Genomic DNA, 14,886 nt, shown 5'->3' on the forward strand with positions numbered 1-14,886 from the left:
ATAGGTGTATCTGTTGTTTGCTTCTTTTCTTGTTTGCTTTTTGGTTTTTTTGGGATGCTGAAGAAGGAAGTTGCCCATTAGCCCCAGCTGTGCAAACACAATTAGAGATTTAAATTTGATGCAGACATCAATCACTGCCCACCAAGTAGAGTGTGGTTTGAAAACTGATAAGGGGGAATGCTGTTTTGAAGCCAAGAGGTAATAAAGGAGTCTGAGGCCTTGGTGTCTGAGGTAGGGATTTTGAGTGCTCATGCAGGGGAACCAGCAGAGCAAGAAAGGAGTAAATGAGGTTTCTTTCACTCCTGGTATGCCAGTAATAGAATCACTTGTTTCCAACACCTAGATGTGATCTGTGTTTGCCTCGTTTCAAGACTTGCTATTTGCCTCACACATAGGAGAACAGAGTGAAGGGACAGAGAGTAGCTGGAAAATATAAGTAGATTCTGACTGTGAATGGTTTTGGAATTGCATTCCAAAAGCTGTGTAAATGGAAAATACAGGCAGCTAAGGAAGCAGGTGGGTTGTTTTTCTCTCCCTAATATAGGAATAACTACCATGTACGAGTAGCACAGAGGTTCCACCCTTTTCTGTTTCTTGAATTTTTACTTATCTGTGTGAATTTTATTTGCTCTGTGAGTTCTCTTGGGGCTTCCCTCCGCCCTTCAGTGAACTAATGGTATTTTTATTCACCCTCCCTTCTAGATCCATTCATTTTTCCCTGCATTATGACTCAAGTTGGGTTTTTTCCCAATATTTCTACCATAAATTCCTTTCTATGGGGAACACATGAAAATGTATTTTTTTGTCTAAGGTTTTCCATTGCATGTGTGTTATGTGAGCAAAGTGGGAGGAGGGAAAATAATTGTGTCTGCTGCTTCTTGGCTATGCTGCAACTCCATAAAGCCTCGTGCATTTTTCAGTTCTGCTTAGTGATTTCAGATGTGAATCTGAACACAGATCTATGTTCAGCAAAATGTATTCTGAGCCTGTGATGGTAAATCTTGGGATAACTCCCCTGAGCTTCTTCTAGAGCCAGTGGAGGGAGTGCAGAGAGCACATTTTTCATTTATTTAGCTTTCTAAATTTAGTTGAGTACTCTGTTTCTGCACCTCAGTTTTCTTTCTTACTTGTTCTCAGAACAGATGACTATCTTTTCATCTGTTAAAGGAGGGTATATAGCCTTTCTCTAATCTCAATTCTAACTCAATTACATTATGTAGAAAGCATAAGATCTTTAGGAAGAGTTTTCTGTTGTCATTGTCAACATACTTGAATAAATTTTTAATTCCTCTCTGTGTACCAACCCCTGTGTTCTTCTGTCAGGAGAGTGTGACTCACAAAAAATTTGTTTATTTGAAGGAAAATGGAGGCAAAGTAATTGTGAATGCACCATTTGCTGTGTTTTTGGACCATGTTTAACCAATAATGTATCTGATGCTATGCCAGGAGCTCAGGTCAGCAAGAGTTTCAAGTATTTGGAGACTGGAGGAGGACATGGCTCAGAAGGCAGTGCTTGTAGCACGAGGTCTTGGAAAGGGGAGCAAGAAATAGTTTACTCTGTCCAGTGAGTTTGATTAAGTAAATGTTATTTTTCTTTCCTGTTGCAGTATAACAAGTAAAACACAGAAGTGTAGAAAGGTAAGCTTCTGGGAAATAGAGAGGAGGTACAACTTCATTTATTCTAGGTGCTGGCAAAAAGAATCTTTCAAAAGAGAACCATTAGAAATATGAGGAGATTTTTTTGCTTAGAAGGCAAAAATTGACATCTTTTTGTCATATGTTTGTGCAAAATTCAGGACACATTTGAAGAAGAAGGCAATGAGTCACTCAGTTATGTTCACTGTGGAAAGGGAATTGCTGCTATGCACAATGCAACTGAAAACTGGGCTTTTAAGTAAGCAGATGCATTGGTTTTCCTTAGTCATTTGGCCACAGAAATGCATTTCTCAGATGTTTTAAAAATAACTTTAAGAAACTACAGAGGCTCAACTCTTTCCTGAACTATTGTGTGAATATTGTGGTTTCTGATCGAGCTGCAAACCTGAAATCCTCCTGGTCGTTTCCTCAGCTGGGCAGAGGCATGCAGATCAAAGCCAGCATTTTACCAGGAGTAGTCAGGCCCTCTCTCTATGCCCTGTCCATGCAATACTTCTTTTCAGTTCCAGCATTCAGATAAAATCTTCTCACTGCTGTCTAGGGAAAGACACTGCCTTAATTCCTAAGGGTTATTTTTTTCCCCCCACATTCCATGGTTTGTGGTTTTTAACTCCAGGCAGTTTGATTTCTATACAGAATATATGTGCAGAGGAAGAATAAACACTGCACACTGTGTATTAGAGGGCTGATTGTGGCAGGCTGCCAAGAGAGAAGAAAAGGTTGAATGGATGGATGTTTTTGGGTGTCTTTACCAGGTACTCATTTTAACAGGCGTTGCAGACTTAATACTCCATCACAAGATCCCACACAGCTAGCTAGTGTTCACAGCATCACAGGCAAATGTTTAATTCATGAGTACAGCATTGACTATGTAGGGTATGTCAGGGGATTAAGCAGGAGTTTTATCCCTTGTTTCTTAGCACTGAGGTTTATTTGAGACAGGTCATCTTTCTCTCAGCTGCTGGGTTTTTTTGGGTTTTTTTCACTAGTGTGTTCAAAAGCCTTTGAATACTGGAGGCAGAAGCATTGCATTGTGTTACACAGTCTAGTTAAAAAATTCTAATTCATTGGTGCTGCCTTGCACAGACTCGCTAGAATGTGAGGCATTTTGAAGTAAAGGAAGACATTCTCAATAAAAGTGCATGTCTTCTAATCTGATGGCATTTGTATGGCTTTTATATAGCTTTTACCATTCTGGCTCCATTTTTGTGTACACCTATACACATTTTAATAGATATTTTTCTCCATTATATTAAATGATGTGCTGTGGAAGGGCAGGACGTTAATGCTGAAACAGGAACTGAATTCAACTGCTGTTGCAACCCAAAGGCTCTTCCTCTGCGCACAGTCATGCAACTGTGCTGGGAGCTCCAGTGCTCCTTACTGCTGAAGGCAGGCACTTCTGAGACTGTCCCATGGCTCTAAACACAGCAGCAACAAATCACTTCTGCTGGAGTGCTAGGAAGGATTGATGGGAAACTGAGACTGTGGCCATTTTTTATTTGTACTTTCTCTTGTCAAAATTTTGATGTTTCTTAAGTTAAGAACTCATTGGTTCTAACTTCTCTGTTAGATTCCTGATTGAGAAACAGGAAGGAAACAAAATTATCAGCTGTAGGGGGAAAAAAAAGAGAAGGAAGCCATTTGTGGTAAAATTAAAAGTGAAGTTTTGTAAACCTATCTACTTTCTTCTTCTTCTTTTTTTTTTTTTTTTCTTTTTTTTACTTTTCTTTACCCTCTGCTTAAATAGCACTTCATGTATGTGTGCATAATTCAGCACTCTAAAACTGTTATAAAATATAGTTATAATACTCTGATCCTTAATGCCGTATCTAAAAACCATAACCCTAGTGACCTTCTGTCCAGAGTCATAGCTCTCACTGGTGCACCAGTTGCATGTTAGGGTCAGTTTAGAAATCTTACTGAGACAAGATGTAGAGTTTAACTGAAAGCTACACAGGAGCTCATGTTAGCCATTAACAGAAAACAAATATATGGGAACATCAGGATTGTTAAAGGAGAGTTGCTTCAATACCCAATACACGTGAAAGATGATGTTTACTTGGGGCATTACTGTTAAGGGTCACAGTAGTTTCAACCTGAAATATATGCATTTTTGGGAAATTGCTAACTGAAGATAGGCAATGTACAGTTTGTTTGCACTGCCCATAGCAGGACTATATAATAATCAAAATATATGAAACATGAGAGAGAGAATGAAATAAAAGTCTTTGCAATACCCCCATTGAAACTAAGTACTTCACTTGATCTTTTCATAACAGGTATTTGATGGTCCTAACAATGAAGCACCACTTCTTAGAACACTCTGTGGAACACAGCAACCTCCTCCTATCACATCCTCCAAGAATCAGATGTACATCCGACTGCACTCCGATGCAACCATCCAGCACAGGGGCTTCAGTGCTCACTTCACTGAGGGTAATTTCATCATTTACATTAATGCATATTTATCTAATCACCACTTGGTATCAGACACAGTCTTTTAGCACAGCTGATAATGGAAAGTGTCATTTCTACCCATGCAGCACACCAGTGTGTATCTTTACCAGGAACATTTTTTTTCCAAATTATAGATTAAAGACTTTAAAGTCCAAGGATCAACTTAGATTCTTCAACTGGGAAAAAAGAAATCACACTTTTTGTAGCAAGACATCTAGCACACATCAGCTACCTCTTGTTCTTTGTCCCTAGAGTGTTAGCTGCCCATAACTGTCCTGAGAAAAATATGCAACTGGCAGTTTCCACAGACCTAGTGACAAAATAACATTTTATATGTCCAGCCATGCGCATGAATCTGAAAAGCTATAAAAGAATTCTGTGTGCTGCTGTTGATGAAGTCCATGGATTCAGGCCTGCATCCCCTGCCAAACATCAACTATCCAATTTGTGGCAGACTAATTGGTATTTTACATGGTTTCCTTTTTAATTTCAATTGACACCAACTGGACAGAATTTTTCATGAAGTTACATATTATTTGATACCCACTTATTTGCTTTTATGTTTTCTCAATAATTTGGGAAACAGTTTTTCCCCAAGATACAGACATTTAATTTTGGCAGAGAAAATCAGTTTCTCTCATTTTCCTCTCAGGATTCTTTTCACTATAAATTATTGCTTTTCCCAGAAATGCTTCTTGCTTTGAAAATATTGTGAAAAATTATAAAGAAAAGGAGGGGTTTGTATCAGCAAAAATCTCAGAAACCCCATTTACTGAGGTACTAGTTAGATACAATTAGGCATTTCTGGCTAACAGCTGTGAGAGCCTAAACTGTTTAGCTTTCTCAAAACACATTTACTGGATTCAGTACTGCACAAACCATGTCTGGTGAGTGAGTGCTCCCTGCCTAGGATGTTAGCAACCCAGCTTCCCTCTTCCTGAGAAAACTCAGTTAACCAAATCCCATCTTCTGTTTGGTATTTTAGGCAGCGCAACACAATAAATGAACCTCACTCTTCAGTACTCATCTCCTCACCCTGCAGTTTAAAGCAGGTGTGAGTTAAATTCTGACCTGAGAGGTTTATGAGCAGCCAGTGAGCTTAGCAATGAGGCACAGCAGCACTCAGCACTGCCAGCCAATGTTCTGCAGGCAGTCAAGCTGTAGTGTGTGTGCAACACCTCACAGTTGCAGTGTTGCTGACACAGCTCACAAGAGGATCATGCCAGTGCAATGTGGGGCCACCCTTGGGTGTTGGAAGGTTAAGGACAGTTACTTATGATTTTTTTCTTTCTTGCTGCCAACATAGACAAACAACCAGAGAAATGGGTGTATTGCACTAACCTGAAACCAAGTTATTTTGGCTTCAAGATATCTCTTCCGGGCTATGAAGAGATGAAAACTATCAGGTCTAAAGTCACTCTGGCTTCTTGCAGATGGTCAGCCAGGTGCAGCATGGCATGTGGATCCAGGCTAAGAAAGAGCAACCAGTGCTGAGAACTAATCCTTAAGTTTCTTCTTCTGATTAAATACTATTGCGAATTCTATTATCATTTCATGCTGATGTACCATGTTACACTTCACACATTAATTTTCAGTACAGAATGTAAGCAAGGTGATTTGTATCTATATTTATATATGTATCTATATATTTGTGTTTAAAGCATGTGGAAGTTTCATAGAGTCAGATTCAGTTGGGGCAGCAATTTCCTCTCCTCTGTATCCTGCCAAATACCCAAACAATCAGAATTGCAGCTGGATTATTCAGGCTCAGGAACCATGTAAGTAAAAACATCTTTTATAGTTAGTTGGGATGACTAACATCCTCATCTTCTTTTCTGTAATAACAATGCAAAGTTCCTCCTTTATTTCTTTAGGAAGTTCTGCATCCTGGTAGTTGGTGAGTGTGGCCCTCCCAATCTGTCACTAGTCAGATTTCACTGTAAAAGATTTAGTGCATAGTGAGGAAAACAACTTACAACTTTGTCATCTTAGCAAATTTACTGTGACCCAAGTGTTACAACTATAAGTGAGGTGTTGAATACTATGTAAAATTGGATTCATGAGAAAATCTAAGGGTTTTCATATGATTAAAGCATTTGTATTTAGCTGACGGTATTCTGGTCCGGAGTTTTCAAGCTGGAGTTGTGTTACATTAAATCTATGCTGTTAACATTAAAAAGATTAGGTTAAATAATGAGAAAAAGTGCACAGAAATTTTGATTTCAAATAGAAACAAAAATATTATATATATGTGTATATATATAAATAAACTCTTTCTGGATGCATAGATGCACTCTCAGCTATTCATAATTTTACATAGATTTATGATTGATCATAAAACACCAAATATTTTCCATCAGATATTGCTACTATCTTTAATAACCTCTATTACCTTTATATTGTATAAGATTCCTAAAAATAATTTGCATGTGTTAAATCCTATAATAGTGTCCTAGTACCCAAATTTTAAATAGCAATTATTCTACTTCAGTTGTGCATAACATATTTAGACAGCATTAAAATCCTAGAATGTTTCAATCATATTTATAAGTTTATTTTGGTAGTTTATAAAACAAATATCAATTTGCCAAGAAAATAACATAAATCAGGAGATAAACAATTTTTTTTTAGCATGCTTATTTATACAAATAGGATGTCCATGAAAAGGACATCATCTGAGCTGTTCATCACCTAGAGAATGTCTGTTTTTAAAGACAAACTTTCCCTGGATTCATACTGAAAACTCATACATGACTGCTATCTCCTGAATTATATGAGTATGAGAGATCATAAAAATGCTGTATAAGAAGTAGTGACTTCCTGCACTTAGCAGCAGTACCACCCCATGCCTCATGTTACAGCTGCACGTGGCTTCATTATGCCATCATGTGGTATTACATAAATAAATAGCGTACATACATTGCATTGCATTGCATACCCATGTCTGATAGATTTAGCCAATGGCAGGCCACAGCAGAGTTCCTGCTCTGCTTTTACTGGGAAGGCCAACAAGTCTCCTGCTCTGGCCACCCAGTGTGTTTTTCCTTTTTGCTGTGTATCCTGAGGACCTGCATTGATAGCTGTAATTGACTGACCAGACAGGACACAAAGGAGTGCAGAACATGTGTATGCAGCTGAATGCCAGTCAGTGGCACCCTGCTGAATGCAGCCTGGGCTCCATGTCTGTCATTTCAGTTTATTCAAGCCAATAAACTGGGACCCAGTGAGAAGCAAAATATTTGTGTCAAATTCAACTTGGTCAGTGTGGGAGAAAACTTAGTTGTCATCTGAATCATGAGACACTTTCTGGCTCACTCAAACTGCATGGAACCCTAAAGCCAGTAGTAACTAATGTCCCAGACTGGTGTCAAGGACGGCTTCTCTTCTGCCAGCTGTGACTTCACCTTTTTATCAGACAAGCAAGAGTAGTAGGAGAGTCAAAAATACCCTGAATCAGAAATCCTCTTTTTCATTATATAGCCTGCAGTCCAAGAGTGTGGAAAATCCAATTCTGTACAAGTATAGCTGAGGGTAGTTAATGATCCTTTGACCAATCCGATTGATGAATATGGAATGTTGCAATATGATGAAAGAAGCGCCTCTTTCTAAGCCTGGAGCATGGCACATTTGTCCAGATCTATGGTATAGATCGCAAAGGGACAGCAGGTCATGGGTGTGTAGAAATAAGTTTTGGTTTTGAATGTCTGTAGATTTTCCACGTTTTTTTGCTAAAGTTTTCAGTATATAATGAAGTTGTCGAGAAACAAGGACACTTAGATCCATGTGTATATGTTAAATCCTGTGCTTCTAATGTTGATTGAACTAGAAAGTACTTGAACTGAAAGGTACTGAAGAGTTTTACCAACACCTTTACACTAATGTTAATGCACTTACATCAAATTCATTCAATATATAATAAAAAAAATACTACTTCTGGTGATATGCTTTATGGGGACTGATTGACTTCAGGGGGAAAAAAGAACATTTGTTTACATATAATTATTTCTCTGTGAAATTACAAACTTTTTCCTAAATTTTTACTCTTTGCTGTTGCCAGTCAACCACGTCACACTTTCATTCACTGACTTTGACATTGAAAACAATAGAATAAACTGTACAACGGATTTTGTGGAGATTTTGGATGGGAATAACTATGAGGCTCCACTTCAAGGTATTGTACCTTTCCCTTGTGTATTTCATATATATAGAACTACACCCAAGGTAAGCAGGAGAAGGTTTTCTGTTTGTGGTCTCCTGCTTCATGGATTATCTTTGATAACAGAATCTTCTTGGCCTCTCTGCCCAGAGGAAATTGAGAATGGAGAATGAGTCTTCAGTGTAAATGGCAGAGTTCTCCCAGGCTCTGACTATGCTCCTACTAACCTGCAGCTTGGTGTTGGCTCCAGCTGCCTTTTCCATCCTCCTCAGCTGAACAATATTGGGAACCAAGCAATTCCATTTAAACCAAATTTCCAGTTAACTGCACAAAAATGTAACATAACACACAAGCACAGTGAATAAGTGCAGTCCATGCTAAACACAGGTAAGGAAGCTGCAGACTTCTGGGAGGAGAAAATGGTTTCTCATGGAAAGCCTAATTTTTCTGCTTTTTTTTGAGTCGTCTACAGCTTTCTTCTGACTTCTCTGGACAGTACCATTCCCTTCAAGTGCCAGGACCAGCCTGAAGGAGCAAAATTCAGAGCCCAGGCCATAGGGTAGTCTCACCTCTCCTCATATCCCTAGGGCTGCCTCTAATTCTTTGCTTGAAAATTCAGAATATCTCTGTCTTAGTATATTCTCCCTTACTCTACTTTTGCTCATTTGTCAGGAGTAGGGCTGCAATCAGTTTAAAAAGTTTGTAACTAAGTGCAGAATTCATTTTTTGTCTCCTATCCTTGGCTTTCAAAAGGATTTTTTAGTACTTAAAGGGAACATGTAAGTAAGATGAGTAAAAACATTTTAGAAAGGCATACCGAGATTGTCATAGTTTTAAGCTAAAAGAAGGTAGATTTCAACTAGATATAAAGAAAAAAAATTATGATGAGGGTGGTGAAATACTGCAACAAGTTTTCTGGAGAATTGGTAGATGCCCTGGAAACATTCAAGGTCAGGCTGGATGAGGTTCTGAGCAACCTGATCTAGTTGAAGATGATCCTCCTCATTACAGGGTGGTTAGACTAGATGACCTTTAAAGGTTCATTCCAACCCAAAGGTTCCATGATTCTATGATACTAGCTCTTATCTTTCTTTTCACTGTCATATGCCTTTTTGACAGGTCATGACTCATATTCTTAATCTCCATGTTACAATTCATCACAAGAGAAATGGTTTGTTATTTTTCTGTTGTTTTTTATTTTTTCATCATAAACCAATTGAATGAAATGGAAACTGCTGTCAGACATATTTGATAGTTTTGTTGGTGTTTATTTCCAATAAGGCAGTAGTTTCTCATTTTTTTCATATTCATTGAGGGGACTCAGTGACAGAATAGCCAGGGATGAGGGTGTCTGGAGTGCAGGAGGTCCTTTTTCTGTTAAAAAGTATTGCCACAGGAGTTGAGTTTTGTGCAAATGTACAGGAGTATTTCTTTTTTTATGTAGATTGAATTGACAATTGCAATTGTAAGCAACAAATGTTAGTGTTTCTTGTTGTCAGGCATTAACTCCAAATGTTAAATTAGCAGTAGTAGTTACATGCTGAACACTCATTTTTTTTCCACTCTGGTCTGCTCTCTTTCAGGCCGTTACTGTGGCGCTACTATGCCACATCCCATCACTTCTTTTGGTAATGCCTTGGTGGTGAATTTCATCTCCAACAACAACATTACTGCCAAGGGCTTCCGTGCCACCTATGCTGCATCATCATCATGTAAGTCCATCAGACAGGTGCTACTTCCTCATGACTCTGGCTTTTCAGAAAAAGAAGAGATCCTTTACCTCTTTTTCTCTCTGCCACTTGATTTTTGAACCGCCTCTGTAGCCTTTTGTCTTCTTGGCCAAGGCCTCAGCAATTACATCAACAAGCTAAAGAACAAAGGAGGCAAGGAAAAATGTTTTCTTGATTAGCAAGTGCTCTATCTCTGTCAAGTTTTTTGTTGGTTTTTTTGGGGGTTTTTTGTTTGTTTTTTTTTTCTTAATGTCATCCTTTCCAAGCCTCTGCTGTCTCTTGTTGCAGCCTGCGGGGGTACTTTCCACATGGACAGAGGAGCTTTCAACAGCCCTGGCTATCCCGAGCCATATCCGCACAACAGCGAGTGTGTCTGGACAATCCTCAGCTCCCCTGGCAACAGGCTCCAGCTGTCCTTCATGTAAGTGCTTTGCCAGGGGTTATTATTCAGCCTTTAACAGACCTGAAGGAAGGATGTTCTGTGTTTATTAGGAAATGTAATTACCGAATGATAAAGCTGAAACGTATTTTTAGAGTCACTTGGAAAGAGAACACAGCAGGGGTCAGTGGCAGCTTGCAATCAGTGTTACCCTGTCTTAGTCATTGCTTGTATTAAGGCCTGTACAGCATTATATAAATAGGTGGTTTATCATTTGAGCAGCATGGGATGCTGAAGAAGCCAGTTATTACTCACTTATAAACAAGAAGAGGAAATTTAGCATCACTCTGCCTTTTCTTTACAAAGGAAATTCCTACAGTGTAAAGGTTCATTTTAGTGTTTGTTATATTGATGATTAATATAAAGGGTCTAGATATTCCACACATTGTAGGGTTATGCCTCTGAAGGGATCTTGATGCATTTATGAGGTAGGCTGAGGCAGACCTCATGAAATTCAACAAAGTCGAGTGCCAGGTCCTAAACCTGGGTCAGGGTAATCCCAGATATGCCCACAGGTTGGGCAGAGAAGTGATTGAGGACAGCTCTATAGAGAAGGACTTGGAGGTGATGGTTGATGAAAATCTCAACACGAGCCAGCAGTGTGCACTCACAACCCAGAAAGCCAAAGAAATCCTGGGCTGCATCCAAAGGATTATGGCCAAGAAGTTGAGGGAGGATTCTGCTCTCGTGAGATCTCACCCGGAACACTGCATATGGTTATGTTGCCCCCAGTGTAAGAAAGACATGGAAGCCACAAAGCTGAAAAGGGCACTGGAGCACCTCCCTTGTGAAGATGGGCTGAGAAAGTTTGGGCTCTTCAGGCTAGAGAAGAGAAGGCTGTGTGGAGACCTCTTAGCAACCTTCCAGTATCTGAAGGGGACATACAGGGAAGATGGAGAGGCACTCTTCATCAGGAACTGTAGTGACAGGACAAGGGTAAATAGCTTCAAACTGAAAAGAGACAGGTTTGGATTAGATGTTAGAAATAAATTCTTTACTGTGAAAGTGATGAGGCACTGGAAAAGGTTACCCAGAGAAAATGTGAATGCCCCAAACCTGGCAGTGTTCAAGGCCAGATTGAATGGGGCTCTGGGCAACCTAGTCTAGTGGAAGGTGTCCCTGTCCATGGCGGGGGTTTGGCAAACTACTTGATCATCAAGGTCCTTTCCAACTCAAAATATTCTATGATTGTGTTCTGAGAGTCTAAAATTGATGTTTAACTCTTCAAAATTTATCACATAGTTAAAGCAGAGGAGCTACAACAGGAATCAGAAGAATATGCGATGGAATTTTGTTTTCCCTTCAGTAAACCAATTTTCCTTTGAACAGTTCTGACAGGAAAGTGACGTGGAGAATAATGTGGAGTCCTTTAGCAGGGCCATTAGGTCATTCTTTACCCATGAGGTAGATTTCTGATCCTACCCATTTCCGGGCTTCAAGCAGTGGCTGCTGCCAAGAAAGAGAGCACTGACCTTTATCAAAGCTTACCAAGAATGAGCAGAAAAAGAAAACTAACTCTGAAACCTGCATTTGCAGTTAATCGGAACAAAAGAAAATTTTTCTGGTAACACGCTGACTGCATAAGGCACAACTTGTTAGGCATGTGCTGATTCACTAATGCAATAAAAGGACATTCTATTCCTCCACAACTCACTGAAGCAGAGAAAAAGCACTACAGCCTGAAAACATTTTCCAAAATGTTTTCAAAAAGCCTGAAAACATTTTTCTAAAGGTTACAAAATAAACAGTAGCCTTCCAGAAACAACCCAAAATTCTAGTGTGAAGCAGAAACTTTCAATGGAACATACATTCACTTATATAAAGTGACACTGAGTAGATGTTAATTCTTTTCTTCAGCTGCACACAGCTGAAAGGCAAGCTGAAAATACTGGAAAGCATGGAGTAATTGTGTTAGAAAGCATTATGTGTTTTATTTAATTTAATGTTTGGGGGTTATAAAGTTTTGTTGGCATGAGGCATTAATTTTCTTCAGCTCAGTCTGAACTGAAATGTCTATCTTGCAATGTAAGGGTTAGCTTTAAATTGTTCTGAAGTATATCCAGATGAGTGGTTGGAACCATTTCACAGCATGGTATACTGAACACATATGGCTATATTCAAATCTGAGAGGGAGAAGCTATTACCAGAGTATCAGAAGGCCTGAATATTTAAGGCATTGGTTATTAGAGGCGCTCTCTGGAATCTCGGCTATATATTCATAGCCTGCTTCAGAAAACCATGCTGCTTTGTATAAAAGCATTTCACTAAGAATAACACATAATTTTTAGAATATATTTAGCATTCAGCTTGGTGCAATAATTAAGAACTCATAATTTGATTACTGTATATCATTCCTTTTCTATGGTAAAAAGTAGTTGAGAAGAGTTGATAACAATCCTTATTATTTTGCACACCCAGATATGTAAAAGTCAGGGAGGTCAGAGAAACAGTAATATTTTATAATTCTGAAGAAACTGCTAAGGGGTTTCTGACCTCTGAGGTGTTAACTACAACAAAATTAGCAATTGTTTTCTCACAACAGAGTGTGCTGAAATAATACACATATGAAGGGGCTAAAATATTCTCTGCACCCAACACTCACTGGATTTACATTAAAAATCAGGGTTATATCTCAGGGCTTTCTGAGTTTCATGGTTCTTGGAGAACCAAGAAATTTTAAAAGGGTTTGAGTACTCTTTAAAATGTGCAACTCTGCACACTGAAGCTCTGTTATAAAATAAGGGGCTGGAAAGTGTGTGCCCTGTATTGGTGGCCTTGGCAGGTGTTGAGGGTTTTGTTGCTGCTCTTTTCTTAATTCTTACAGTAGGATACCATCTACAGTGGGATTAATGGCCTGGCAGGCCACACACTGAAGTATGTGCCAGTCATATGCATGCTAATGCTCTTCTACTGCTGTTGAAACAGAGCATTTCAGATGGAGCATAGTAGTGGCTGCACCAAAGATTACCTGGAGATCCGTGAAGGGAGTGATACAGGCACGCTGGCAGGACGATTCTGTGGGAACTCCTTGCCTTCAAATTACACATCAACTGTTGGACATATCCTGTGGGTCAAATTTGTCTCGGACAGTTCAGGCACAGATGTTGGCTTCAGGGCCACCTTCTCTCACTGTAAGTAGATGTAATTTGATTGAAAAATATTGCTCTTTTGTAGTACTTCTAAAATTATTCTAAAAAGCGATTGTTTGGCCCTCTGAAGTCTATTAGAAAAATATTTGCTGATGTCAAAACGTCTGTAAATTCACTCAAAAATATTTTGTAAAATATCTGCTGAATGTAAAGGGATTCTCTTAAAAATGCCAGAACAGAATTCATGTGCATGTAAGTATTTATTAGGTAGTTGGCAAATTAAGAAAAAGTATTTCTTTTCCAGCTTTCCATTTTGCTTTTTGGGTGTGACAGTGTCTGTCTTCTGGTTTGGATCTAGATGCCATCAACCAGGGAATGGAATTAGAAAAAAGGAAATTATGCCAATTCATAGATCCAAAATTTCAAGGGACACTGCCAAAATCAATCTGACTTGCTGCATGAACAGACTGCTGAAGCTAAACATTCACAGCCATTTTGATTATGCAAGCTAAACTTTTAATAGTTTTCTTTCATTTCAGATATAACTTCTTTTCAAAATGAATTATCAATAGTTCAGACCTCAATGAAGTCAGAATCATTTTTCACCAGAACATACACAGGCATTTAAAAAAAAATCTTTAATGATTTTGGGTCAAAATGAACATAAAGTAGTCACAGTCAGGGAGGAGTTTAGATGTGCTGTCTTCCTGCTTCTCTTACAGGTAGACGCACATGGCTCAAATGGGTAACTTCTTCAGAAAAGGGAGCACTGCATCTCTCAAATCAAGAAAATAATTAGATGTGCATCTTAGAACTGCCTAAGACATTACAGCCTTGCAGCACTGTCTAGTCCTAGTAAATTAAGTCATATGAGCCCCCTAGGTGTTTCTTTTACTCTATGTGAATTAGAGGCATTCGTTGTCTCTTTCTTGTTTTTCAGTGTATGGAAACGACATTGTGGGAGGCAGAGGACAAATAGCTTCCCCACAGTGGCCCAGGAGTTATCCTCACAACTCCGATTACCAGTGGCGGATAAGTGTTAATACTTCGCAAGTTATCCATGGCCGTATCCTGCAGATGGATATCGAAAACCATCACAGCTGCCAGTATGACAATCTAAAGGTGATTTCATTCTGAGAAGTTATTTCAATCAACTTTAGTAAAATGGATGAATAGAGAAATCTACAAGATGAATGGGAAGCATTTCTGAGGATCTGGTGTGGCTTATTTTTTTTTTTTCTGTGTTGTCCTTTCAATAATTATTATTTACAGGAAGAGCTACATACTCTTTGGCTCCCTAACATATATTTCCAATCTGTAAATTTGAAATTTACTAAAAGTAAGTCCGCAGTGGTA

The 14,886-nt window shown here is 38.8% G+C and overlaps 1 protein-coding gene across 1 annotated transcript in view; it reads left to right on the forward strand.

Moving 5' to 3' along the window:
* Positions 1-14,886, forward strand: part of CUBN (cubilin) — a 142,488-nt gene that overhangs the window by 75,853 nt on the left and 51,749 nt on the right. Inside the window, exons 32-38 of the mRNA XM_066316740.1 lie at positions 3,939-4,095; positions 5,778-5,894; positions 8,174-8,287; positions 9,856-9,984; positions 10,291-10,423; positions 13,367-13,572; positions 14,471-14,652. Coding sequence (XP_066172837.1) covers positions 3,939-4,095; positions 5,778-5,894; positions 8,174-8,287; positions 9,856-9,984; positions 10,291-10,423; positions 13,367-13,572; positions 14,471-14,652 — 1,038 coding nt within the window. The remainder of the gene's footprint in view (positions 1-3,938; positions 4,096-5,777; positions 5,895-8,173; positions 8,288-9,855; positions 9,985-10,290; positions 10,424-13,366; positions 13,573-14,470; positions 14,653-14,886) is intronic.

This window comes from Sylvia atricapilla, chromosome 1, assembly GCF_009819655.1.
Source record: "Sylvia atricapilla isolate bSylAtr1 chromosome 1, bSylAtr1.pri, whole genome shotgun sequence".
Classification (NCBI taxonomy): domain Eukaryota; kingdom Metazoa; phylum Chordata; class Aves; order Passeriformes; family Sylviidae; genus Sylvia; species Sylvia atricapilla.